The sequence below is a fragment of the Nothobranchius furzeri genome, chromosome 1 (genome assembly GCF_043380555.1).
Source record: "Nothobranchius furzeri strain GRZ-AD chromosome 1, NfurGRZ-RIMD1, whole genome shotgun sequence".
Taxonomy (NCBI): Eukaryota; Metazoa; Chordata; class Actinopteri; order Cyprinodontiformes; family Nothobranchiidae; genus Nothobranchius; species Nothobranchius furzeri.
In genome coordinates this window covers 94,772,922-94,800,534 of record NC_091741.1, presented here as the reverse complement: position 1 = coordinate 94,800,534, position 27,613 = coordinate 94,772,922, and the positions used below count along the sequence as shown (strand labels likewise).

At 43.1% G+C, this 27,613-nt stretch overlaps 1 protein-coding gene across 2 annotated transcripts; it reads left to right on the top strand.

The window, feature by feature from the left end:
- Positions 1-6,311: 6,311 nt before the first annotated feature.
- On the top strand, positions 6,312-26,071 carry frmpd1b (FERM and PDZ domain containing 1b). Of its 2 annotated transcripts, none has more exons than XM_015944988.3 (16): positions 6,312-6,452; positions 9,651-9,761; positions 12,759-12,931; positions 13,981-14,083; positions 14,238-14,283; positions 14,550-14,654; positions 14,736-14,831; positions 15,844-15,969; positions 16,232-16,351; positions 16,733-16,866; positions 20,818-20,944; positions 21,172-21,264; positions 21,346-21,528; positions 21,861-22,008; positions 22,269-23,171; positions 23,348-26,071. In XM_015944988.3, the coding sequence occupies exons 2-16, from the start codon at positions 9,655-9,657 to the stop codon at positions 25,861-25,863; spliced, it is 4,980 nt and encodes a 1,659-aa protein (XP_015800474.3). In that variant the 5' UTR covers positions 6,312-6,452; positions 9,651-9,654; the 3' UTR covers positions 25,864-26,071. The 2 variants fall into 2 exon arrangements, with proteins under 2 accessions (XP_015800474.3, XP_015800448.3); XM_015944962.3 differs by having other exon boundaries at positions 21,861-22,062.
- Positions 26,072-27,613: the final 1,542 nt, after the last annotated feature.

Here is a 27,613-nt window from a genome sequence, read left to right as displayed (position 1 = left end):
CCTCACAGATCTTTTGGGGGATTAACCCCCCTCCCCCTCCTTGCCTAACACCGGGTCTGTGTGTCTGTCCGTCTGTCTCCTCCTCAGACCACGAGGTGAGTCTCCTCTTTATTTCCCGGTGTTATTGTCTGATGAAGGATGCGGACGCGCCACCGGCGTGCTGCCGCTCGGTTCTGCGCGTTTATCGCGTTGAAACAAATGGTTCGACCGATGGTCACTTCCACACAGCATGCGGGCTACACCCGGGAGATGGTGGAGAGATTTAAATCCGATTAAGATTAGAAAGGACGCAACCAAACACTGACCATGTTTTCTTTGTTTAGCCCACTGGGCAAGGCAGCGGTCACCTGTCTGCCGGAACACTGATTATTCTAAGGGTATTTATAAAGCGTGTAACAGCTAAGCAGCAGACGGGGTTACAGTCAACTGCCAACCATATTTAAATGACCGTATTCACTAACACATGTGGTGCAGCGGGTTGGAAATCCACGCTGCCGTCTGCGCAGTGAAATCACCGTCACCAAACTGGTAATGTGCGGACTAAATCCAGCCAGGCTGGGCTGGGTGGGGGGATGTGAGGACTCGGGGTTGTGAAACATTGTGAATGGGCGTGGGCGATGTGCCACCACAGGATGGTCCTCTCCTCTGCTTTCTTTTCTCTCCCCGGTCAGCAGCCTCTTTCCTGCGCTCTCCGGTTCCGTGCCGGGCATGACAAGTGCAACATAACTAGACCGGAACAATGTGTTATGCTGTTCTGGGGGCCTTTATTTAATGCATGACATGATCCACCATGAGCGCTCAGAGCGGATGCGGGGCATCCCATCGCCGCGCGCGCGCACATCTGCTGTGTGTGATCTTTTAGAAGATTCTGCTGTTTCTCAAGTCTTAATCTCGTTTTTGAAACGATCACAAAACAGCTTTTGGCTTTGGCTCTTGTGTTCCATGACATGAGTGTGTGTGTTTGTGACCGTGTGGGTGTATTCGTGCACGCGCTCAGGCTGCTGCTATGCCTGCTGCGGGCATTGTGCTGTGACTCAGGAATGTGCGCTATAGCCTACAGCATGTGATGTGAGTTACCATTTGAGGTCATGATGCTAGAGGGAAATCAGTTCGCGCAGAACTTGCACATCAGGACTGACTTGATGCTTTCATGGCATGCATTAGCCCCAGTCTGCTCCACTGACTGCTCCTCTCTGCCCCACTTACTGCAGCCTCCTCCTCCTCCTCACCTCTCTTCATCCTTTAGTCTCAGCTCCACGTCGGAGTAAAGCAGGCATATATTCCTGATGCTGGAAGCTGCTGATTGTTCAAAAACAATTACTTTAATTTATTGATCAGGGATGATTAACAGACAATCAGTTGAGGTCCTTTTAATCCAGCAGAGGGTGACCTCATTGATGTGACAGCTCTGTACCACAGTTGGCTGATTGTGAGGCCATGATGTAGGGCATCTCTTTTTGTCATTAAACTGACATCTTGGAAACCAAAAGCCTGAGAAAGTACAAGACATCCCCCTGTTCTATTCTTCACAGCTTATGAAATATTAAAATCCAACTTTATCTGTAATATTCAGGAGTCCAGAGGTCCATCGCAGCTCATATTATATTTTTATACAGATAAGATGTTATTGTGCAATTTTAAAGGATCACAAAGCTGAAGTTAATCAACTCGGACAGCAAAATGCAGGGCGCACAATCGTCTGTCTCCACAACCAGGACCGTAGACAGAGGTTCCTAAGGGTGCGCACGGGCACTAGCAGAGTCTTCCTTTAATACTTCTCTTGGAAAGCTTGAACCTTGCCAGGTCGTTGATGAAGAAGGGGGAAATAAAAACTGAGCCTTGTCTTCATAACGCTAATGGAACGAGCCGACAGACTGAACAAAGAGCAGATTTGTTTATGTCTGGAGGGCTGTGGACGGGACGTGAGTCAAACACGAGAAGCAACAATCTAAACACAAAAAGAGGCCAGGAAACAAACACCACACACAAACAACAATCGGACATTTTTATTTGTCTAGAGTAAATGAAGTGTTAGATAGCAAAGATGATCAAACACTGGAGCCTATTCTGTGGGAAATGATTGTTTATCGGACGTTTCTGTGGAGATGTTGGACTCAAAAGACGAGTCTGAACAAAAATTCTGTCTGACAGTTACAGTTGTGCAGCACGTTTTGGTGACCTGACTGCGAAGCCTCAGGAGGAGCTAGTGGCCACAAATATCACTTTGACTTATCATCACGACTCTATGGAGAAACCTGTTTTAGCTCAAGATGGAGATTCTGTCACTCGTGATCCATTCTGAGCTTTGGTCCACAGATGAATCCTCCGCACTAAATAGGTGCTTTCTGTGACCAATGGGGTTCTTTAACCTACAGCGTCAGGGCCAATAGGCTCTTTGATCCCTGCAGAGGCTCTTTGAGATTTGACCCAAAAAAATCCTATAAAAATATTTAACAGGAGAATCCAACATATGTTCAACGGAGTAAAACTGTAATTGCGACAAACCTGTTTGTAATCTTAACTCTGTTTACTGACATCACTTCTTCGATTAAAAACCAAAACTACTTTTGTTGGTTTTCTGAATCCTTCAGTAAAAATGTCACTTCTATAGGAACAAATCCATGAAATGTGTACTCTTCTACCCTGACTGAGACAATTTTTGTTGCTCCAGAATCTGAAGCAGCTGCTTCACATAAACTTAAATCCCCTTCACCTCAAGCAATTCACGTTTTCACACATATTTTCAGCCAAGTGTGCTGCTGCTGGACTGAATGTTCTCAGAAGCCTGTGTCCAACTTTATTGGCCACAACTGTGTGTTTAAATGAAACGCTGAATAGCTGAGGCGACCCCTGCTGCTGCAGCCCTGAGCCTCCTGCTGCGCCGCTGCATCCGGTGTGTCGTGTTTGACCCATGAGGAGAAAATGGACTTTTGTTAATGTTATTAGTGAAGGCTGAAAATCAGGAATCTGCAGCCGTGGGGCCTGGATGATCTGAGAAGAGGAAAATGCAAGAGCTTAAATTCACTTCTTAGGGTCAGGACTTTGGGCTCATGTGTCTGTGTGAGTGTGTGTGTGTGTGTGTGTGTGTGTGTGTGTGTGTGTGTGTGTGTGTGTGTGTGTGTGTGTGAGTGTGTGTGTGTGTGTGTGTGTGTGTGTGTGTGTGTGTGTGTGTGTGTGTGTAAGGGCAGATAAAGACTAATATGTTAGAAGCAGCTAAGTGGTTTCTGAATTGAAGCTGAAGTAATTGAAGGAAACTTCAGCAGGAATCCATACAGCAGTGTTGCGAAGGTTTAAAGGGACCTTAAAGAGCAAGTCGCCCCCAAATAATTTTTTTTCTAATAAACTATATAAATGAGTGTCTAATTGTGCTGCAGACACATGTAGTCAATAGTTTTGCACTTTAGTGTATTTTCATAAAAAATTTAATTTTCTGCCTAAAACTGTCAGTGTTGTGCCCGTAGTCAGGTAAAAACTCTGCACTGCATTTTAATTTAAATCTGCCATCGCTATTGGCTAAGAGGTACCCTAGAACGATAGCTGGTACCATATGATGTCACAATGTCGTTGTGAGCCTGTGTGTGTGTATTTGTTAGCGTCTCCGCCTCCTCGGTCTGCTAGGCAACAGCATTTGTTGCATTTTTCTAACAGGAAAAGGGAGTGGAGTAATACTCTGGTAGGGGGTGACTTGCTCTTTAAAGGGCTTGAAAAAAACTGTTATGTAATGTTGCTGCATTGGTCTTCTGTCTGGAGGTTTTTGGTTGGACGTTGGCTGAGTTTCTCATTTCCACATTTTTGCCATTTAGCACTTTGTTGCTAAAAAATGCAGCTGTTTTTGGCCAAATTCTGTGCTTTCATTTATAGTATGTGGATGCATCTTAAACAGAAAAGTGTTTTTTTTTCTAGTGCTGCTATGCAAAGATACAATCTAAAACAGATTTTTCTTAGTTATCTGTTTTGTGTAGACACAACACCGGCTCACCCTTTGAGTTCAGAAGAATTTTCATGCCTTTCATTCCCTAACCAGGTTTCTCTTGTGACTACCCCCCCCCCCCAAATGACTATACATAAAAGATAAAAACATTATTTTGACCTGAAGTAAATAATGAAAAAGATGCATTTGTTTTGGGAAAATGTAGTTCTCTGTTTTTGGAAATGAACTCTTATAACTGTTAAAAAGGAACAAATAACAATCAGCGTGCTGAAAAGTAAAGAGATTTTTAACAAAAGAAGCGGAAGATTTTATTACTAGTTTGGGTTTTTTCTTTTTTGTTGTCAAACGATGGAAAAGTGGGTGATAATGTGTGTGTGTGTGTGTGTGTGTGTGTGTGTGTGTGTGTGTGTGTGTGTTAGGATGGGACATGTTGGAGCTGAACTCCGTTTTACCAGAGAGCATGCCTTCAAATGTCTCCATGGTCCTCTTGTCAGATGTGTGCGTTCAAACAGTGATTCTTTCTGGAAAAGATTCAAAAGCAGCTCAGATCTCTTTAGATAAAATCAAACCAGCACATCTAAAGATCTTCATTAGGACCTTGTCTTCCTGCTGCCTCCCACCCTCATGCCTTCTGAGGACCCTGACCTGCTCTGACCCAGACTGGCCCAGCAGCACTAACTGAGCTTTGAACAGTTGTCTGTTCTGCTGACTGAAGACCAGCTACACTCTCAGTACCACCTCACAATCCCCTGAGGAGGCAGCATCCTCTGTGAAGTGCATGTGTGTTCATACCATACTAGCACTGAATCACAGACTGTTTAGCCGAAGACAGAGACGCATTGTGTGGGATATTTAGCAGTGAAATGGGGGAGGTTGGTTGTCTCCCGGAGAAACAGGAGGACTTCATTTGCTAAAAGCACTCTGACATAGCTTGTGTTTTCCCTGAGACGTTGCAAGGGCGAGAGGATGGGCGAGCGAGGCGGATTGATCAGATTTGTGCATGGTGATGACCTCGGGGACTTCTGGAGCTGACAGAGGAGGACCGCGTTTACGACTTGCCATCGACTGAGTAAAGGAGCGGACTCATCGTCAGCTGTTCAGGGTTTCTGCTGCATCAGGTTTGAGATGTGAGAGAGTCGTCACATCACGGGAAAATGATAAACTATGTTTTTCTGTTAAGCAAAGAGAGAGGCTGCAGCTCTGCTTATGTTGGTATTTATTTACTGAACAGCTGTCTGTGTTTTAGTGTCTGCTCTGTGGTTTCCCTCCTCCTCCCTCTCACGAAACTTTTGTTCTTTCCTCTCGTCTCCTGCAGCTCTGCTCACTCTTATTTCTTTTGCTGCTGCCCTTTTCACCCTCTTTAAAATTCTCCCTCTTTTCTTTCCCCCTCAATATCCTGTCTTTTCTCTCTTTTCATTCCCCTGGCTAACTCTCTTTGCCCCTTTTCTCAGCCCCTCTAGTCTCCTCCTCGTTTCTTCAACCCCCATGCGTGTCTCGTGTCTTTATGCCTCTCTCCTTGTAGCCTGCGTTAAAGTGGCAGAAGGAGGCATTTTGAGGCTGAGCTAGCTGCATTAGCTCCATGCATTATTCATGTGCCCTGCTAGTGGGACTCATCAGGCCTCGTCAAAGGGCTTCACGGAGGAGCTTCACACATTGGACTATCGTTTTCTTGATTTCTGCTTCCAGAAAGAGTTGTTTACTTAATAAAGTGCAAAATAAGGTGGTTTTCCTCAAGCAAGATGAAGCACGTTTATTCAGCATCCCTCCCAGTCCAGAGGCCAGGCTTTTTCTCCAACACAAAGCCCTCCCCATGTGTGTTTTCCTCCTGAAACCAGAGGCTGGCTAGGGTTTCAACCATATCTGCTCTGATGCTCGCATGAGAGATTTGTCCTCTCAGACCGTTGGCCAATTTCTGTGTTTGCCTGGCAGCACATCAGGATTCACAGGCTGCTTTTGGTTATTTTAGAGTGTGCTCGTGAAAAAAAAAAGCATTTAACTAAACTTGGCTGTATGAAATTTTAATTTAGACAACCAGATGATGATGGAGTGCCCCGTCTCCACAGTGCCATGTGCTTCTGAGGCTGTGGAAGAGTAGAGAACGACAGAGGGTGTGAGCACAAGAGCCTTCAGGGACGAGAGGAGGGGCCTGCTGGGGAAAAAAAACCCACAACCACATAGCTGCTTTGCTTTGGGCTCACATCTGCTTTCCTTGGCGAATGTGCACTTTAAAACTGAAACTGCAGCTGGAGTTTAGCTCTGTACAGGTTGAAAAGCAAGCCAGGCACATGCTCCTTTCAGTCTAAATATAATCCCTGGACATGGACTTCGTTTATACGTGGTGACAGCTCTTCCTGTTCTGCTCTGCACAGGTGGCCGCTCAGAATCAGGACTGGGCCCTGATGACTGGAAGGACCCCTCTCCACCACTTTTCAGCCAATCCTGGAGAAGTTGCAGAGCTGATGTCTCAGAGGACACAGGGGCGTGCGTGTTTCAGGGTCCTGAAGAGACAGACTACATCTCGGTGAGTGATGCTATCCCAGGGATGCTTGATATTGACTCTAATACCGATAACCGATATACCGATTGTCTGACACTTAATTTTCGACATATGCTGTGACCCCCCCCCCCACACACACACACACACACACATTTAAAGTTACTAACATCACATAGCTCATTTTCTGTGCAAAATGACAACTACTTCCATTTAAGTTAGTAACAGGACAAGCACCATATTTATTTGGTCTCAGCAGCTGAAACTCAGTCTCGCTAAGTGTGACGCTAACATGTGTGTATTAGTTAGTAATGCATTTGATCTTTTTCTGTAAATTGCAGCTATAGTGATAAAACTTGTGTAGAGGTCTACAGATCAGCAAAGGAAGACTTGGGTGAAGATTCTTGTTTTTGTTTGTTAGCTGGCTAGCTACACATAGCTATATGCTGTCAGGACAGCAGATCCTCACTACACAGAGCAAATTTCTACTTCACAGGTTGTGCCAAAGAAACTATAACATCTCAAAACTTTACCTCAGATCTGTCATTTTTTTGACATTTTGCGAGAGATGGGAGATAGCTGAAGAGTTTGATGTATAATACGTGTATGGTATGTAAAATTTTGGTCTTTAAAAACCGATATCAATATTTTCTGATACTTCAATTTGATACTAATATCGGCCGATATTAATGGTAGACCAATAATATCAGACGTCCATAATTCTGATTTAAATCCACACGGTTGCCCTGTAACATTTGAGTTCCAGAAGCACATCACACGATGTAACCTCTAGTTTTGTTTGTTTATTCATACGGAGCCCTAGAAACCCCCAACGTGCTTCACAACACAACAACAGTCACACATTCTCATTAAGGCAAAACACTCAAAATAAACCGCCATTTTTTGACAGATTTAAAAATATCTGGAATAAAACCTAAACCTGTAATCTGAATATTTAAAACATAATCCCAATAAACAAAGTTACATCTAATTACTCAGAATCACATTTAAGATTTGAAGTTATAACCCTAACCTAACCCTAACCTAACCCTCAGACATCTGTAAGGAGGTACACTGCCAAAACTAGATCCTCCAGCTAATGCCTCAGAGTTCTCTTAATGGTGAGACTGTGCGAGTCTATTTAAATGTAGATTGTTTATTAATATGCAGAGAGGACCCAGACTGACGGCTGTAGCAATGGAGCGTGGCAGTGAGAGGGTCACACCGTCGGCTGTGCAGAGCTAGCATGTTCTCTCCATGCATGCGTGGGTTTGCTGACCAAACACATGCATGCTAGGTTAACAGGATACTCCCTGTAGGTGTGTGTGTGTGAGCATGTGATTGGTTGTATGTCTTGTTTGTCTTCATTTGTCCCTGTAATGGACTGGAAACCTGTCCAGGGTGTCCCCTGCCTCTCTATGGCAAAATGTAGATATGTGAGCTTTGATCTGGTAGTTCACAGTCAACACCCGTTATTTTGTGGTGTCAATAACTAAATTTAAACAAGCTTTTTTTTATTTCACCTGCTGATTAGCTGCTCTAATAAAGGCAGTTGCAGTGAGCTTCCTGCTCAGAGGTGTGCATGCGTGTGTGTGTGTGTGTGTGTGTGTGTGTGTGTGTGTGTGTGTGTGTGTGTGTGTGTGTGTGTGTGTGTAAAAAAGACCTTCTGCCGCTGCTGTCCCACAGAGACGGTCATCGGAGACGGCTACCTGACTCTGCAAGAATGCGGAAGGTCAGAGAACAGCAGGGAGAAAATGAAAGGCCAGAACATAGAAAGATGGAGAATAGCAGCTGAGGATAAATACAAAAATAACATCTGACTCAGCACTGATTGCAGAGCATGACACCAACAGATCCCCACATCCAGGCAACTACACGGCGTTTGTAAGGCTCTGTTTGAAGCCAGAACACGTTCTGTGACTCTCTGCATACACAGATGTCAGGTTTTGTTTCTGTCGGTTGATTAAAGGGAGAACAAGCGTGTGTAATCACACTCAGCTCCTCATGGGCAGCTGTCAGCTCCTCGTCTCACTCCTTTTTCTTCAATCTGCTCGAATCCGGATAAGCAGGAAGTGCAGAAGTAACACCCTGACCAGTTCAGGCCCGTGCATCAGGAAGGCTTTTAATCCTCTTACAGAACAGAACTACTTACGTTACTGAGAGTTAAAAGTTAGGCAGCGCTGGCTTAAACTACTTCTCTTTGTGTTCAAATGCAGCTTTACTCTCAGCAGCTTTGCCTAATATCAGCTATCGATAACCCCGCTGAATTGTTTCTTTAAAGTCGAAACTTTTAAGAACGAAAAGGCAGTTGCTGTGAAATGACTCGACCTTCCTCTTCCTGACTGGAAAAGGCTTGTTTTTAAAGGTTTGCAAGCAAGCATGGCAGACGGCCAGAAGGCTGATGTTGCTTCTTTCAGGATTTTCACGAAAGCCTTGGCTCGACTGAGTTGGCTCCACAGTTCAGAGAGCTGATCTAACTAAACCTTTGGCCTGGTTTCTCTTCGGGTCATTCGCTTTCAGGAGCACATCCATCATCGTTAGCCATATTGATCAGACCGTGACTCGTTCAGTCACTGCCAAAGCTCCTTTCTCTCTCTCTCTCTTCCACTCATTGGGTCAAACGGTGCAGCTTATCGATTGTTGCATGAGCAGGCAGCAAAGCGGTATGTTTGGGAATATAAACTCATAATTAATCACAAAAGCATGGGGTCATATTATACAGATTATATAAGTTTGAAAAGTAACAAAAACAGGATTTAGAGGATCTGCAAGTTTTCTGAAAAGTTTTGACTTTTGGTGTTAAATCAATACTGACCAGCTCTGGCTCCATCCTTCATTATGTTGCCATGACAACACTCTTGAAAGGCCCAGCTAAACAGAAACTACACGGCGACGGAAAACGTGAACTGTTGCATATTTTGCTGATGCTTTATTGTAAATCCTGTTGTGTGATGACTGACTCATTGTGGAGAATTGAGCGATTCACGTTGCTCATGCTGACTAAACTCCACCTCATTCCCGTCCAGCATTCCTTGCTTCCTGCTCACATGTCTGATTATTCCTCACATTCAAGTCAGTCAACTTTTTAAAAACAGGTCCGGCTGCACGGAAAATTTGCTTAAAGCCGAATCGGTTGTTGACTGGTCTCTGATTTATGTAGTTCCTTCAGATCCTTTCTTCTTCCTCCCGCATGTGTTTTGACGTTATCTTTTTGTGTGACTTCAGATAAATGGAGGAGAAGGAGCGAAGCAGGAGCAGGTCTCCGGCTAGGAGGGGCAGCCGGGTGCAGCAGGTGGTGGGGACAATAATACGACGCACAAGAGAGTCCCTGAGCAGGTACCGAAGCCAAATCCGATGGCTAATATGCTCTCTGTGAAATAAAAACATGTTCAGAAAACTCAAAAATCAAATCAAACAATACTGGAGAAGATTCTGTGAGAGGTTAGGAGGCACGAGCACTTAAACAGATATCTCTTACGGGTCTTTAGGTCATTAAAAAGTGGAATTTGTGTTGGCAGCATATGATGAGTGACCATGGCTGTGCTTGAGATGTAAATATGTAAGCTTCCTTGAATGCTATGACGTTCCTGCATCAGAAATGTAGCTCTACATCTGTGACAGTAACTCACCTGATCCGCTCTGTCAAGTATCTTGAGTTGGATTGACTCCAAAAGTCAGTCAGTTGTAGATGTGCATCCATACGCTTCAATCCAATCAGGGAATTTTCAGACATTTTGCAAGCAGATAAATGAACAGAAACAGACTTTTTATGTGTAATTAATTTTTTAAAAGCTTTTTTAGTGATGAATAAAGTGTTTTGAGCATGATTTCCTCTCTTAGAAACAACAATGGAACCACTAAAAAGGAACAATGAGCAGAAAACAGCTGAAGAATTTGAGCGTACCTTTTTTAAGCTGATGAAACACACACACACACCCTCAGGAGAAGACATACAACACACAGCTGAGCATGTGTTCAAGCATGGAGTGTGTCCCTCCAAACACACCCCACTGCGAACCACAAGTATGCACCCGACAACCCTTCGTCCTCTTGTCGTCGCCTCAGTAGTTTCTGGTGACTCAGAGAGGGATCTGTCACAGAGGAAACTCCGTAAGCTCCCTCTGTGAGTTGTTCCTGGGAAAGGCCTCGTAATGTTCTACCACAACAATAATAGTTACAGAAAAATGTTACAGTTGTGGTTAAATCCAGCCTGGCTGGTAGTTATTTGTACAGATTTAAACTTCATTCTGCTGGGATGATTTAATGATAAATATATGAAAAATATGAGGGGCTCAAAATGAAAAGATTTGTTGTTCTCTGAGAATTCTGTTCATTTTAAACTCAAACCAGGTTTCAGAGATTTTGTTGTTTGTTTTTCTTTTAACCACAGTTTCAGCGTCTGATGAGACCTGTTAGCCTGGAGAGACAAAAGCTTTCATTGTTACTTAAAAATGTTATTTTGTCTCTTTATTTCTCCACTTGTTGTCTCTGTGTTGTTTCATGATGTGCTGAAGACTTAGAGGGACCTCAACGGTAAATGAGCCGGTTTATAAAACCCGTATCTTTAACTGCGGAGGCACGTTGAAGGAACATTCCAGAATGCGTTCTGACGACGTCTCGCTGAAAAGAGCCCATCCCGTCTGGATGACATCACTGTGTTTGAAAACCCGAATGTATTATTCAGCATTAGGATGCGTTGAACGATCTGCTTGTTCATGGTTGTTGGGACAATTATTAACTACTAAACAAAGAGTCCATGCTAAATGAAACTGGCTGAAAAGAAAGCGTCAGCAGTTTTACTGTGATTTAATCAGGGATGTGGTGTTTATTTGAGACTAAATCCAGAATATGGGCTTAAAGATCACACAGCTCTCATGGGACATGTTGATGAGGAAATCCTAAACTTGTTTACAGCAAAATATGATTTTTTAAAGCTTTTTCCATTTAACCCTTTGATGCATAATGGTCAAAACAGTGGACAGGTACTCAAAATTGTTATTTATTTGTTTTTGCTATTAAGCACAGCTGTTGAAGACTTTATTGCATTTGAGCCCCTCCATTTGGACTTCAGTAAGCCAAATCAACATATTTCATGTTCAGAATGCACGCTGTCCACTGAGGTGGACATGTAATAAATTATTTGTAAATTATCAAATTTTACAAAAAAATATTTGTTGAAATTTGTTTCATTCACACCTAAAGATGAATGAAAAAAATTGTTTAAAAAATCATGGTTGAAGATTTCATAATTCATGCATCAAAGGGTTAATATTTTGATAGGTGATAAACTAGTCCTCGTTTCTTTCATTTGTCCAGAAGAAACAAAGTTGCTGCTTGAAATAAACAAACATTTTATTTTAGTTTGAAACAAGCACATGGTTGAAGATTGACGTTTGGCAAGTTATTCAAATAAATCCTGGTCTGCGGTAAAATTAAAAAGCTTTTTACTGCTCTTTCAATTTTTCAAAATTCTGCTTAATTTACAATTTTTCTAAAAACAAATAGTAGCTCTGAGTACTGAGTTGTTGTTGATCAGCAGCAATTTAAAGCGGACATAGTGAGTTGTGTAACATCTTCATCATAAAATGTAACTGTGACTGTTAAGGACATTGGCTTGAAATAGATTTGTATGTTAAATAATGAGCTAAAACATTATGTACCAAAACATGATTTTAAAACAAGCACATTTTTGTTAAAGGTGTGGAACACTGAAAAAACATTATGTAATGATTATGATTATAATCGGTCACTGTGAGTTTTTCATGCAGGCTGAAAATAGTCTCCTGCACCTATCTCCTGCTTTAGTTTCTGATAGAAAATAGACGGTGAAATCAGAAAATCCTGACAGATCTAAGTCAAGCTGTCACTGAACATTCATGGACTCTTCCATCTTGACTCATGACGGGGAAGGCTGTCGGCTTAGGTCCAGGAAACAGCAGAGAACGTCCCAACTAGTAAAAGCTAACCATTAGCATTAGCAACTCTGCCACACAGAAAAGCTCCTCTAGGCTTGTGATCTTTGTAGAGGTAAAACATCCACGTTGCAAGTCAGTGGTAGAGTCACGTTGCTGTTATCCAATCCAAGGTGAGATGTCCAAATATCAGGAAATAAGACTCCAAATCCTGCTGTCTGAAGCTACTCTCTGTAGCAGCAGACTTGACGGTGCTCATCCAAGCACTTCCATTTATTTTTTTTTCCCTGAGTACAGCTTGCAAGGCATTCATTCCCACCAGAGACCACTGCAAGTGTATTGTTTTAGCAGGTTTCCCACACCTTTAATATTTTCCAATAGTTTTCAGACAACTAACCCATGAACCCATTTGACCTCCTAGAGAGCGGTTGCTAGGCGATGGACGGTCACAGCGCTCCAACAGTGTGTCCAGTCAAAGCTTCCAGGCCAAGCTGACGCTGCAGATCACCAGAGACCCCGTCCTGGACCGCAGCACCGGACACGGCTTTACTCTCACCACCGACGCGCCCCTGCTGGTCAGGGACATCGCCCCAGGTATGCATAGAGAGTGTGATGTGTGTGTGAGATCCACATGTTTGTCTTCATGAATGAAACACACTTTGTTATTCTGTTTTCTCTTCAATTGACCACCTCCCTTATGCAACTCTGCCCATCCTCCAGCGAGTTAGAGACACACACACACACACACGCACGCACGCACGCACACACACACACACACTTGGCATTCACCCTGCAAGGCATTGCGCCAGAGACCACAAAAACAACAGAGCCACCTGCTCTTCCTTTCTAAATTCAATCACTTATCATTTAGGCAACTTTAATTCGGAGGTATTGAAAAGAGTTAGATGTAGGGAGGCAGATTTTAACATCTGTTCAGTAGAAGAAAGCAGATAAAAGCTCAGAGGAGCGTCCCACCCTGCTGACCTCTCTCTGCTGCCAAAGAAAGAGAGGCGATGAGAAAGTGAAAGGAAGGTGATAACGGAGGACAAGATCCAACAGCTACGTCGGCGAGGAGATCTAGTGACAAGATATAAAGTGTGTGAATGTGTCTAAAGATGGAGGAAAAACAGGTTTTTGACAGGGTGATTACTATTAGAGGAAAGCAGATGATCAGGAAGAAAGACAAAAAAAGAAGAAGAGGAAGGAATAGATTGTAACAAATGAAGAAAATGATTGGGGGGGTCTGATGCTAAAGTGCGACAGAAGGAGGACGGAGCTGTGTGGGTTGTGTAGAGCAGCACTGCATACCATCAGTGGGTCACAAACAAGACACGAGTAGTGTGTGTGTGTGAAAATGTGTGTGCATGGGCGAATGTGATGACGCACGCACGTTCAACAGAAAGCTGCTCTCTCTCTCTCTCGCCCGGAGATGAATGAGTATAAATAACCAGCGAGAGCAGAGCCGAGCTGGAGGAGGCCCAGAATCACTGTAACACTGCACGTCCTGGAAAGCTCAGATGGTTGAGTCAGCCATGTTGAATAAGCATGTGTGGGATACCCTATGGATCTGTGAATATTCCTACCCGTTGTTCCCTCCTGTGCATTAAAGGGTATAACTCACTCCTTGTTGTGTGGATTCTCAGGGAGCCCAGCAGATGGGATCCTATACCCAGGAGACCACGTGCTGCAGATAAATGATAAAGTGTTGGAGGATCTGAGTGCAGAGCAGGTGGAAAACATCTTGAGGTGAGACGGTCAATCTTGTGACAAATCGAACCAGAACATCTTGTCCATTCAGAGGATAAACAGACACTGGTTTGTGTGAAAGTCGTGTCAGGTCAGAGGACAGGACCTGGCAGCGTCATGGTCACTAAAGTCTGATTTATCTTCCTCCACTCAGAGACTTGGAGGACTGTATCAATGTGACCATCCTGCGGCACATGACAGTGAGTAGGAAAAACACTCAACCGGAACAGTCGTTAGACTAGTCCATTTAAACATAAGCTGCTTATTTCTGAGCATGACAGTTTGCATCTTCTGACAGGATCAGCTGCTCCCCCCACGTCTCCAAACAACTTGTCATAAATGATGCCCGTTGTCTCTCTGTGTGCACCTGCACCTCATGCTCTGCAGCCATCGGACCTGATTCTGTCGCTGCTCGCTCTTTATTTTGACAAGCGGCGCATCTCAGTCGTGTCTCTCTTTGTTGCAGAATCCCAAGTCGTCTATAATGTCTGCAGAGAAGAGAGCTCGCCTGAGGAGTAATCCAGTTAAAGTGCGCTTTGCAGAGGAGGTGGTGGTCAATGGGCATACTCAGGTAGAAAATGTTTATTGTGACACAGGAAAAAAAAACTTACTTGTGGATCTTTCAACATATGTCTTTACGTTTCTTCATCAGGGAAACTCTCTTCTCTTCCTTCCCAACGTTCTAAAAGTCTATCTCGAGAACGGGCAGACCAAGGCCTTCAAGTTTGACAGCACCACCACTGTCAAGGTAGGATGGTTAGGTTTATTGGGTCAGGTGTTTAATGATTAGAGCCTGCTGATTAACATACAGGTACCTTGAGGAATATTTTGACCATCTTTTATTTATAAATGTTATAAATACAAACTGGAAAGCTTCCAAAAACAGCCTCAGTTTGAAGAAATAGCTTTAAAATCCGACAGCTAGCCCAAGCACAACCAACACTGAGGAGGAGTATTAAAACAAGTCCAAAATCCAAATTTTCATGGCAGTTCTTGCAACATTATTCATAAACGTTTACACCACCAATAACCTCAGTAATTATATGGAATTATCTGATTATTTACATGCATAAATATCACCAGCAGCAGGGAAATCCAGAACTTCTGGTGCATCCAGGTGTCAGATCTGACAGGAGTTTCTTTTTATTTCTGCTGAAATAACTGTGATGAGAAATTAACAATGATGTGAAGCTGTAAAGACTTGGAACGAGGAAAGAGATTAAACACACACATTTAGTTTGTTCTTCTTTTCATGGCTGTTTTATTGCAGTTACTGCTGCTTACCTATTCATATGCACTCAGGTGAAGTGAAGCTGAAGAGTCAAATTTATTTATTTGGCATCAGAAGCCTGGGATAAAACATGTTAGTAAGGCTGCACAGTGGCACTGTTGCTTTGCAGCAAGGGGGTCCTGGGTTCAAAGCCCAGCCTGGGGTCTCTCTGCAAGGAGTTTGCATGTTCTCCCTGTGCACGAGTGGGTTCCCTCCGGGTACTCCGGCTTCCTCCCATAGTTCAAAAATACGACTGTCAGGTTGATTCGTTTCTCTAAATTGTCCTTAGGTGTGAGTGTGTGTGCATGTTTGTTTGTCCTGTGTGTCTCTGTGTTACTCCACATTGGACTGGTAACCTGTCTAGGGTGTACCCCACCTGTTTGCTCAAAGATAACACCCCTCTCAACCCTGCGTGGAAAAGCGGGTTAAGAAAATGGATGGATGGATGTTGGTTTAAGACTCCTGAGATGTTGTTTGTTCATCCCTGCAGGACATTGTTCTGACCCTGAAGGATAAACTGTCCATCCGGGTGATCGAGTACTTTGCCCTGGTGCTGGAGCAGCAGTATAGCATCACAAAGCTACTGCTTCTGAATGAAGATGAACTCATACAGAGGGTGAGACGCACACACACACACACACGCGCACACACACACACACACACACACACACACACACACATGTTGGTATATCTATACTCGCAAGGACCCGTCACTGACTTCCATTAATTTTAGTGACTCCATCATGCCTAACCCATACCCTAACCCTATCCATAATCAATGGTGTTCTATTCCTTACCCTAACCTAAGCTAAAAGTTAAGACATGCGCGCATGGTCTGGTCAAAATACATTGCTAAGTGCATTTTTGTCTCCACACAGGTGGTGCTGAAAAAAGACTCACATGATTACAGATGTCTGTTCAGGGTTTGTTTCATACCCAAAGACCCCATGGATCTTCTGCAGGATGACCCCTTGGCCTTTGAGTACTTCTTTTTACAGGTCAGAAAGGCTTATTAGGAGCATTGTTTCATATTATCTATGCCTTTAAATGGCTGGAGGAAAAAAGCTGAACATACTGTGAAAAGAATTTCCACACTATGACGATGCTTAGCTTTGGTCTAAAAATACATGCATATTTCAGTGGGAATGCCACGAATGTCACGCTGATTTACTGTTATAAAAGCAGCCTTGATATCCTGTTGTGTTTGTCTTTCCTGGCAGTTTGGGGTTTTCCCCGGTTAGTTTATTTAAAGAGACTGAAACATATTTTATGTGTCTGACATAAACTGTATGTTGGTAGAGTATAAGTTTTCAACTATAATTGATTTGCATTGTGTATTGTCTGCACGTACTCATCTGCGTTGTTGTTTGTATCCGAAGAGTGTCGGAGATGTGCTGCAGGAGCGTTTCGCTGTGGAGATGAAGTGTAACACAGCGCTCCGCCTGGCTGCTCTGCACATGCACGAGAGACTAGATAGTTGTGGACAGACAAGGACATCCATCAAGAGTATTACGTGAGTCGTATGTGTGAGTCTGGGTCATAGGGTCAGAGTTCTGACATATTTCATTGAAGTTTGTGTGATATTGGTGGAGAGATGTTCTGCTGCAGTAGCAGTGATTGTAATTTGATGATGGTCATAGCTAAAATCTAATCTATTTAATTTATTAAATATGATGTGGCAAATAGGGAATATAAGGTCACTCTGTATGCAAACAATATATTAACAACAAATAAAAAATAACGCCTCCCTGGGGAGGTGTTTCGGGCATGTCCTGCCGGAAGGAGGCCTTCGGGTCGACCCAGGACACGTTGGAGAGGTTACATCTCCAATCTGGTCCGGGAATGCCTTGGGGTCCTGCCGGAGGAGCTGGTGGAGGTGGCCGGGGAGAGGACGGTCTGGAGCTCCTTAGTTGGGATGCTGCCCTGACCTGGACCCGGATAAGCGGAGGAAGACGACGACGATGACGACGCCAAATAAAAAATTCCTGAAGGAATTTTAAAAAGGGACTGGCCACCTGGCACAACATAGTGTTTATGCAAATAGAAAAAAATGCCACACACTCAAAATTTGAAAGGGTAGCTCACTCTGCCCAAAATGGAGAAATTTTTTTGAAGATTTTTGCTAATAATTTCACCATGGTAAATCCAATCAGATCACTTAGAAACATAATATAGGCGTACCACACTTACCACGGCCGAGCGTTTTGATGTGACATTTGTGAAAAATTGTTTTTTAAACCAGGCTGTAAACATGTTTATTTCTGCTATGAAGTAGGCATTTTTAACACGGGAGTCAATGGAAACTTGCTCCTTTTTGGATCCAGCCCCTAGCAGATGAGGTTGAAACTGCACTTTTGTCACACCCGTGTTGGGTTCACTTTTGGCAGGCGGAGTTCGCCCCTTGAGAAAGATAGAAGAAGAAGAATGCACAGTGTTCCCATATCAGGGGGATAATAGCTGATGGGAGGGGTGAGAGATCTGTGGAGGTTGTTTGTGTTTAAAATCTGGCTTGTTTCACAGATTTGCCATTTCAGCTTTAATGTGATAGAAAACATTTTCGGCGTGTTTGTGTTCTGTTTTGAACCGTCACAACTTGACACCAACTTATGAGTTAAAGAGGAAGTCACCCCAAATCTACTTTTTTCCCCTGATAAACTATAGAAATGAGTGTCTAATCGTGCTGCAGACACATGTAGTGAATAGTTTTGCACTTTAGTGCATTTTAGTTAAAAATTAAAATTGTCTGCCTAAAACTGTCAGTGTTGTGCTGTTGTCAGGTAAAAACTCTGCACTGCAGTTGAATTTAAATCTGCCATCGCTGTTGGCTAAGAGGTACCCTAGAATGTTAGCTGGTACCATATGATGTCACAATGTTGTTGTGAGCCCGTGTGTGTGTGTGTATTTGTTAGCGGCTCCTCCCTCTCTGTCATGTTCTGCGGGTGGAGGTGGCAGACCATGTGTGGTGGTGGGTTCCAGGAGGCAGAAGAGCAGGCAGACGGATGAAAAAATAAAAAGATGTTTAATTGTAGACAGGGAGCAACAGGACGAACGAACATGCACAAGCGACAATGAACCGACAAAGACAGCAACAAGGAGGGAGGTATAAATACACAAGGGAATCAGGAACACATGGGCAGAGTAATCAGGGACAGGTGAGAACAAAAATAAGGCTAATCAGGGCAGGAGAGACACAGTCAGGGAAGCCAGGGCGGATCATGACACTCTCGGCCTGCTAGGCAACAGCATTTGTTGCATTTTTCAAACAGGAAGTGGGAGTGGAGTAATACTACTACACTAGTAGTAGGCGGTGACTTGCTCTTTAAAGTTTCTCTTTTAGAATCAATCTTCAAGGGATTTCTGTGGGTTTAGACCTGGTTCTAGAGAGCAGGACAGTTGGACACGCAGTTGCTGTGGCAGAAATGTGGTTATTGTAAAGCACCAGGGTTGAATGCACAGCCGTGAATTTTCCATTTTTCATTTTTTGTCTGTCAAAATCAACAAAAAACACAATTTATCAAAGTCAAGAATCATTTAATAATATGTTTACAAAGTGTAGATCGGTACATTCATGAATGATGTTATGTGCTGTAAGTATAATTATGAGATGGTATAAATATTTTGTTAAAAAGGCTGCAGTTTAAAATTCGGCTCCAGTATGAGACTCAGAACCAGACAGATGTGCTGACCATTTGCATTTAAATATGCAAACTGATAAGATGCAAATTTACCTAAACTATTTTAAACTATTTGCCTATTGTTCAGTCAGATTTTGTCGCTGTTTAGTGAGTCGGTGGTGAAAAGATAAGGCAAAAGCAGACGGTTTCGCTTAAGGGTGCAGTATGTAAGAATGTACTGAGAATTTTACAGTGAGAAAATCCCAGAAGAGTCTAAAGTTTCTGTCATTTTGGAAGGAAAGTTATACTGAAATATATTTCATATCCAGCTGGCTGCTGGATTGTAGAGATGGACAATATATTGACATCAATATCGGTATGGACCGATGTTAGTCATTTTTTAACATGTTGGTATCGGTTAGATAAATGAAACCGAGCCGATGTTAACAACCGATATTTTTTCCATCTCGTCTCCATTTGTTTGCCTGTTTCAGAGGACGAGGGGGGTGATGTGTAATTGTTTAGTCATGTGAGCAGTGAATGTAATCATCTCAGAGCCGTAAATGTGTGTGGTGTGTGTACGTAATAACGTAAATTCAGCTTAAATAATTTTCATTCTATACAAAATCTGTCGATTTTAGAAGCAATAATGTCAGTATATCGGTATCGGGAAATATAGGTCATCGGCCATAAGGGTGATCTTTATATCAGATATCGGTATCGGCCCAAAAATTTCATAGTGGTGCATTTTGTCAGTTTTTCTCCTTTGAAAACAAAGAAAGAAGGGTCGTAACTACTGTTTACCAACAGTGAGTGTGGGGTTGCCGTGTCTCCTGCGAGCTAATACCGCAGTGCAGACAACTGTAATTTGACGACAGCCGGCAAAAACCTCCAGAGTTGTTTAAAGTGGTTGCAGTAACCACATTGTACCACAGCATGTCAATTCATTTATACATAATGCACCCTTAAAATTACACATTCTGCAGAAAGAACCTCTTTTGGTCCATACACAGAAATTCATAAAAAATACTTATTTCTTATTTTTCTCATATTTACACAAACATTTCCTGTGTACAATAATTTTGTTTTTACTATTGAAATAAAATGGAAATTGTAGCCAAAGTTATTTTCACAAGATGACAAAGCCGAGTCCTAATTTATAAAGCTCCATGGCCCTGTAGCCAGTTGAAATATAGATGTTTGGTAACACCTAGTGGCAAGTAAAATGATATGCCAACAAATAACTGCTTATGCTCAATGATTCCTTAATCTGAGACTGAGATATTTTACTTTTATTCAATTACATCATAATACAGCAGTGTTTATATGTACATTAATATCCAAGTGTGCATATTTTGTAATACACCAACTACGGCATTTTTGTAGATTAGTGTAATGTTAAATTAGCTCTCCGCACATGTTCAGCAGTAGCTTCTCTGAGTTTTAGGTCATGTGCACCCAGCAATTTTTAACTCATCATTTTATTTTTGGCGTTAGAATAAATAAAGAGTCATGTTCTGATTTTTGTTGGATGTAACAGCTTAGGAACGATGCACGCTGGTACGAAGAGTCACAGCCTAAAGATCGGATGAGCAAACCTGTGCAGCATGTGCAATCTTATTGTCGGAAACATGTCACTGGACTAGTTTTGTAAAAATGTTCTTTTGTCAAAAACCAACTTCTGCCATCTTATCCTATATCACAATTTAATTTTCTGCTTTCCAAGTGTAGATTCAATATTTCATTTGTTTCCAATAATCAATTGTATAATGTTAGTCAGTGAGTGGGGCTCCATATTAGTAGCTGTTGACTTCACCACGTATTTCTTTTGTGTGTCTGTTCATTGGCAGGAAGGAGTTTGGCTTGGACAGCTTCATCTCTCCCACGCTCCTGAGCAATATGAGAGAAAAGGACCTGAGAAAAGCAGTCAGCTACCACCTCAAAAAGATCCAGTCCCTGCTAGAGCCGCGCCAGAAGGTAGATGGAAGATTGACAGATGAGTGTAGAGAAGCACTGAGAGGCATTACGAAACAGTGACAATTTTGGAGTGGCTTTAGGCAACTCCTTTAGCTGAAATCTACAGTGAATGCTGATCCCTCTGAGATTTTAATGGGGGAATAAAAGCAGGGGCAATCCGAGGCGTATGTCTTTACGTTCCTAGCGTTTTTTTTTTTAACTCTTAAATTTAAACTCTGGTGTTTTAGGTAATATCAGCTACTCAGGCTCGCCTGGCCTACCTCACCCAGCTTGGAGAGCTAATTTCCTACGGAGGACGCTCTTACACAGCTACAATGATGGTAAATAATTAGTGCAGCTGTTGGTTTGCTAATGCATAAATCTAATTTCTACGAATGTTCTAATTGGTTTCCTTTTTCCAGCTTCAAGACAGGGAAGTGCTGGTCAACTTGCTAGTTGGAGCCAAGTACGGGATGAGTCAGGTCATCAACCACAAGCTCAACGTGATCTCCACGCTGGTCGAGTTCAGCAGCATCAGCCGAGTGGAGTTGCTGTCGGAGTCCGACAAAGTTAGCCTGCTGCGCATTTCACTGCATGACATGAAGGTATGGAAAACACAAAACTGGCATGCACTTTTATTCAGATAATCCTCTACTCATAAAAGCGTTGATGCTGACATGGATTCACAAAGGGATATGCACTCACTATGCTTTTTGTGCACAAAGTTCATGCCAGAATGAATATAGGTCAGGTTTTGTTCCTCCAGTGCTCCCATATGCAGCCTGAGGGAGTTGATGGTAGCTTTACGTTGCTGATTCTGACATGAAGATAACTATGTCTTCCTCTTTCTCCCACTTCTTTGCCTTTCCCCTCTTACCTTTTGGCTTTTATCACTACTGCTTTACCTTATCTTCTGCAATACCCTTACCCCTGTCAGCCATTTGCCTTACTGATGGACTCTCTGGCAGCCAAAGACTTAGGGTGTCTGCTGGGAGGCTACAGCAAACTCCTGGTGGATCCAAATGTTAATGTCTTCCGTCTGGGGCGCCCAAAAGTGAGGGTACATCGAATTCCTGCAGAAGAAGGTGTGTGTGGGAAGTTCGCCGTTATAGAGGGCGTGTGCTATGAATCCCTATCAAGTGAGCAAAAAACGGTTTCACTTAAAACAATCACTTTCTGGCTTTGGCCTTTTGATAGACCTTTTATGTCACCAACCAGTACGGGTACGGGTAGAAAAGACTACTTTGTAATCATAATGTAAAGTTTTTCTGTTCTACCAGTGCACTAAAATACGTTTTGCTGTGCTTGTCTGGTGTGTGTGTGTGTGTGTGCATGTGTGTGTTAGGTTACGTTTCCCGTTGCTGCAGTGACTCAGAAGAGTCAGCGGATGAAGATGACCCGATGGATTCTCAGCACTTCAAAAGCCCAGACCCGGCAAGTCAGGACTGGGAAGAGAGGAGAAGAGAGGAGGAAGAAAAGAGGAAAGAGGAGGAGAGGAGAGAGAGAGAGGAGTACAAAGGCAAACAGGAAGTTAAAATAATAGTGACAACAGATGGCAAGGAAAACGAGAGTGAAGAGGAAGGAGCAACAGGAAGTGGTTTGCGTAAATTCAAAGTTATGGATGAAGAAATGAACTCAGAAACCAGCTGGTGCCACACTGACCCACGTGTCACCAGCAGCTTCTCCAGTTTGTCCAGTGGTTCTTTGAGCGCTGCCCTGGAAGAAAGCAGTGCTACATCCAAAACCTCTTCCCGCTTAGAGTCTCTGGAGCTAAAATGGCCAGGGCCCATGCGACCCACCAACCTAAACTACCGTGGCAATGATAACTCTTGCCTCTGCTTTGCAGATCTCTCTAAAACCGATTTCCTGTCTAGCCCTTCTGGGGCCACAACTGATGATGATGATGAGGATGAGGAGGAGGATGATCTCGGAGTCCAAGAACTGAGACGTATCTCCAAAATACCTAGTTCGAGAGATCTGAGAATGATTGACAGCACACCTTTTGATAGACTGCCCACTAAAAGAAAGAAAAAGACTCCCCCCAAAGTTCCAGTCAGAACAAGTTCCATTCCTGGAAATAAAGCAGGACAAGCTGAGCAACGTCTGTCCAAGGATGAAGACAGTTTGTTTCTTACTCCCTCACCCAACCCCAAACCAGCTCTTTTGGTGAAGGACAACGACTCTGATTCAGAAGATGAGTTTTTTGATGCACGGGAGGGATTCACTCCTCCAGTTCCTGATCTGTCAGGTTTGTTGTGAGCATTTCTGATAAATCTCGGCTCATTCAGTATTCTTCCTCATTATGTACGTTGTTAATGATGATTTTAAAGTAGAGTCGCAAAACTTGAAAATTGTTCTAGGAGAATTTTATGATGCAAATGATGCTTTTCTATGTTTGTTTTGATCTGATTTTGTCTCTCACAGATGCGGAGCTTGCTGACCGGCGTAATGCTAATCGCTTGAGTGGAACCTGGAATGGAATACCAGCAATCCCAGGAAAGGAACCATCATCTCCTCTTTCCCACAAATCCCAATCCAATAAAATCAAAAAGGAATCAGAGACTCTAAAAGAGCCAGCAAATGAGCATGTTGGTCGACAACCCAGTTTTTCTAAGAAACCCGATGTTAAGGTCAAACCACCGCTGGCGCCGAAGCCCCAGCTGCCTCCTAAACCTCAGATAGTTCCTCCCAAGTCACCCCAACATAGCAGATCATATGCCCAGTGCAATGGAGATGCTTCTGGACATTTGTCTTCTGAACTCTTGGAAATGGAACCAGACACTATGGAATTCAAGTCAGTCACGTTGGGCGGATTGTCTTTGTCATCATCCTTGATCACGGCGGTGAGGAGTAACAAGCAGCCTCAACAAACCTCTACAAAACAAGCCGAAGAAAAGAGCCCGAAGCTAAATAAAAATCTTGTGCAAGAAAACGGATCTCACGTTGTTTCCAAAGACAAAGTACTGACATCTGATGAAAGGGAAAAGCTAAAAATTGACGAGAAAGCCAACGGAACAAACATGAGTGCAAAAAATCCATCAAACCCATCATCAATCCCTCGATCTAATTCAGGCTCGAAGCTAGCTGTTCCCCCTCCAGTTGCCCCTAAACCTGTTCCTCCTATCAGTCTCCACCCTTTATCACTGCCTGCCAGTTCTCCCGTGTCCCCCACTGATCCAAACAAAGGAATCTTTAAAGATGCTGTCGGTCCACCAAATGGTATCCATCCTTGGAGCAGCCGCAATGGCAGCATCCAGTCAGGACCCAGGAGGGTCTCTCTGAGCCATGAGAGCCTATCACCCAAAAATACAGAAGCACCACTCACTATTACCACCTCACCCACCTCAGTCAATTCGAAAGGCCTTGTGGGCCTAGAATGTAAGGAACCTGGACGTTCTGGATCAGGATCCGACCTAAGAACTAGCTCTTCCAGCCTGGGAGGCAGACTACCAGCCTCTGCGTTGAGAGGAAAAATCCAGTCTTTGCCTTGGTACATGACCCGTTCACAGGAGATCCTAGGAACTCCAGACTATCCCTCCACAGGCTCCATCAATGGAGACACATCTGGCTTTGGCTCTGGTTTGTCTGTTGCGAGTGGTTTATCAGACTTGAACAAAACCCCTGTCAAGGACACGGAAACAGTGGCCTTCAAATCGGGAAGTAAAGGAAATATTTTAGATGATGGGGCTGAGGTCGTTATAGCAACCATCAAAGAAGCTCAGGAGGTGAGTTCGCACATGAAAAAAGCCAATGGAACAAATGGCTCACACCCTAATCTGAGTTTTAGAGAAAATGGTGCACTCAGTGGCAGCGTTTCATCAGAGCAGCCTCAGTCACGGCCTCATTCAGCAGTTGGGCTGGCGGGTGTTGCTAATATGCAGATTGGAGGTGACTCCCCAACCTCTTCAGTGGCAGACACTACTCCTCCTCAGCAGCATCGGGAGTCTTGTGGATGTCGAACCGTTTATGCCAACTGTTTCAGTGGAGATGCTGAGGATGGAGTTAGCTTTGATGAGGAGCTCACCGTCTATGAGTTCTCTCGCCGCGTACGGCCCAAACCTGCTCGAACTGCACCCGCCCCGTCTCCAACAGCACCCGCTCCAAAACCCAACATTCTCTCACTGTTGAGGGACAACCCTCGTCCACTGTCCACTTTCTCCACTGCTTCTTCTGAACTGAGTCCACTAGTTTCTTGTCCGGTTTCACCCACTGCTTCGTTTGGTGGTCCTCTTCGTTCCCTCACCAACAAGAACTATGGAGGGCTAAAGGGAGGATTTGCTTCTCTACGGGAAGATATAGATGAGCTTCTTCTAGTATTAGAGAGGGGAACAACTGACCAACCGCAAGATTCAAAATTGGACAGCACAGTTTTAAAAGTAGGGCCTGACCTAAATCACAACGCAACTGAAGACAATAATGTCCCTATGGGGAGCCAGATTTGCACTGGGACAAACCCTGCTACCATGACAGAGCCTGAGAGGAGTCTTCTCCAGGCAGAGGCTCGACGATTAGCATCTGGGTGTCAACGCGCCACACGTGTTGGCTGGGCTCCCGATGAAGCACTGCGTTCTTTATCCAACAGTTTCAGTGCACTGGTTCAGCTGTCAGCAGCCTGCCTGCGAACAAATCCCTGTCCTGGTTGTGACATCTGTCAAAAAGCAGGACAGGTTCACAGAGACGAGGACGAGGACGGGCAACAGCCCATGGAGAAGTTAAAAGAGATTGTTGGTCTGTACCGGGAATTTGTTGTGGCTGTTGAGACAGCTGGAACTGGTGGTAAAAGTGGGTCTGGACAGGGTCAGGGGGAAGGAGATGGAGTTAGGCTACTAGCCAAACGCTGCACTGTGCTCATCTCATCAGTATTCGCACTCACACAGCTCTTCCGGACACACACACTGGAAACTAGAGACACATCTGGGCACGTACCTCTCAATTTTTGACCTGTGAACATTTATTTCCAACTGACTGTAAAAAGGTGAGACATGAAGGAACAACATGGATCTGATCTGTAACTCATATTTTTGTACAAGTGCCACAATACACACACTTAAAAGCCACAATATATACACACATAATTCTGAAAGAGAGAACATGTGTATTATCTGCACCACTCTGTGGGACACATGTGGACTATGCATTTGTACAAATGAATTTTATAATTATCTTATAATTCTTTTATTTTATTATACAATATGTAGATGGATGGATCATCCACGTATGTATTTATGTATTTATTTTTACAATGTTTGCACTGAGATCTACGTCTTGGAGGTCTGGTAAGTGAAACATAAAAGTAAAAATCTATGGACGTCACTGGAATATTATATGTTGTCTTTTGTTGCATTGAAGTTTTTGCCAAGGTGTAATCTGTAAATTGTCCTTTTCAAGTTTATTACTGCGACACATTTTCAGACAAAACAGAAAACACACTTCATCACACTTTTGGAATGATCAACAGTTTAGTTCATTTCTGTATAATTTGCACCTTTTTAAGGATTCAGTTTTTTACCATAAAAGTCACAAATCAATGGGATTACAACACACACCATTACACAGCAGGGAGAGCACTTTTGACTGTTACAGATTGCACCTATTTGTGAGATATATGATTTTATGTAAATGTGTTTTTCTATTTCTCTTCTTTGCCCATGTTGTTTGTATGTAAATGTATCTTGAAAATTCTCCCATTACCCAAATGTATGCAGTATTATCACTTTATTCCAGTTTTTGTCCAAATATTTATGTTTTCTGGAAAGTGTGGGGATGAGGACCCAGACGGCGAGACAGTGGACCTTATTTATGTTGTTGAAAATGTCTGACTTGGCACAAGGGTGACTGTTAAACTCTGTCCAGATGTAGCAAAGATCCAAAGTCTTAAGAAAACACTGAGCCACAACTTTTCCCTCCTATTGTTTACTCTTTTAGGATACCACTTAATCCATAACACACTGACAGATGAACCAGCGGCTTCATACTGAGGTCAGAACTGTTGATTTACATCTGTCTTACTTTAGTTTATGGCTATGCAAACATAAACTCCTCAACCCCTTCACATTGTCTTTTATTTGAGTTTATTCCAACATTAAAAGCCGCAACAACTGCATTGTGTTGGTTTGAATATCACGAGTGTGCTCTTTGTTTGGATTGTCAGCTTTTGTCTCGTCGTGACAAAACTGCCTGATTTATGGATTGCAACGTTCTGCAAAGTCGCATGGTGCTAGCCTTCATCATTATTAGCCTCCGTTTATACTGATGTGTCAATCACCAGTAAAAGGATTGCACGAACGACAGTGATCACTAATTAGTTCACCATTTATACATGTTGTTGCCAGCCCACTTGAAGAGCTGTCCAACTTTAAGGACCTACTTGAGCCATCTTTGACAAGAAAAAAGGCAGTTATGCCTAATCAGTCTGCAGGTTTTTGTACAAATGTGATAAGATTAGCCAAAAAAAAAACTTATTAAAAAATCAGTGAGATCTGGTTATTAAATATCTTTTAAAGGTACGCTTGTGAAAAACGGCCAACTTTCCCCAGTTGCCATGACATCAGGAAGCTTTGTTCATTATTGCTACACATTTTGAGTTTTTTAATGTCAGGCTCAAATAACGAGTGTGAAACTAACAGCACTCCTACGTAAGCAGTCACCTTTCAAAACTCATACAAAAAAGTTAATGGAAGAAAATGTTAG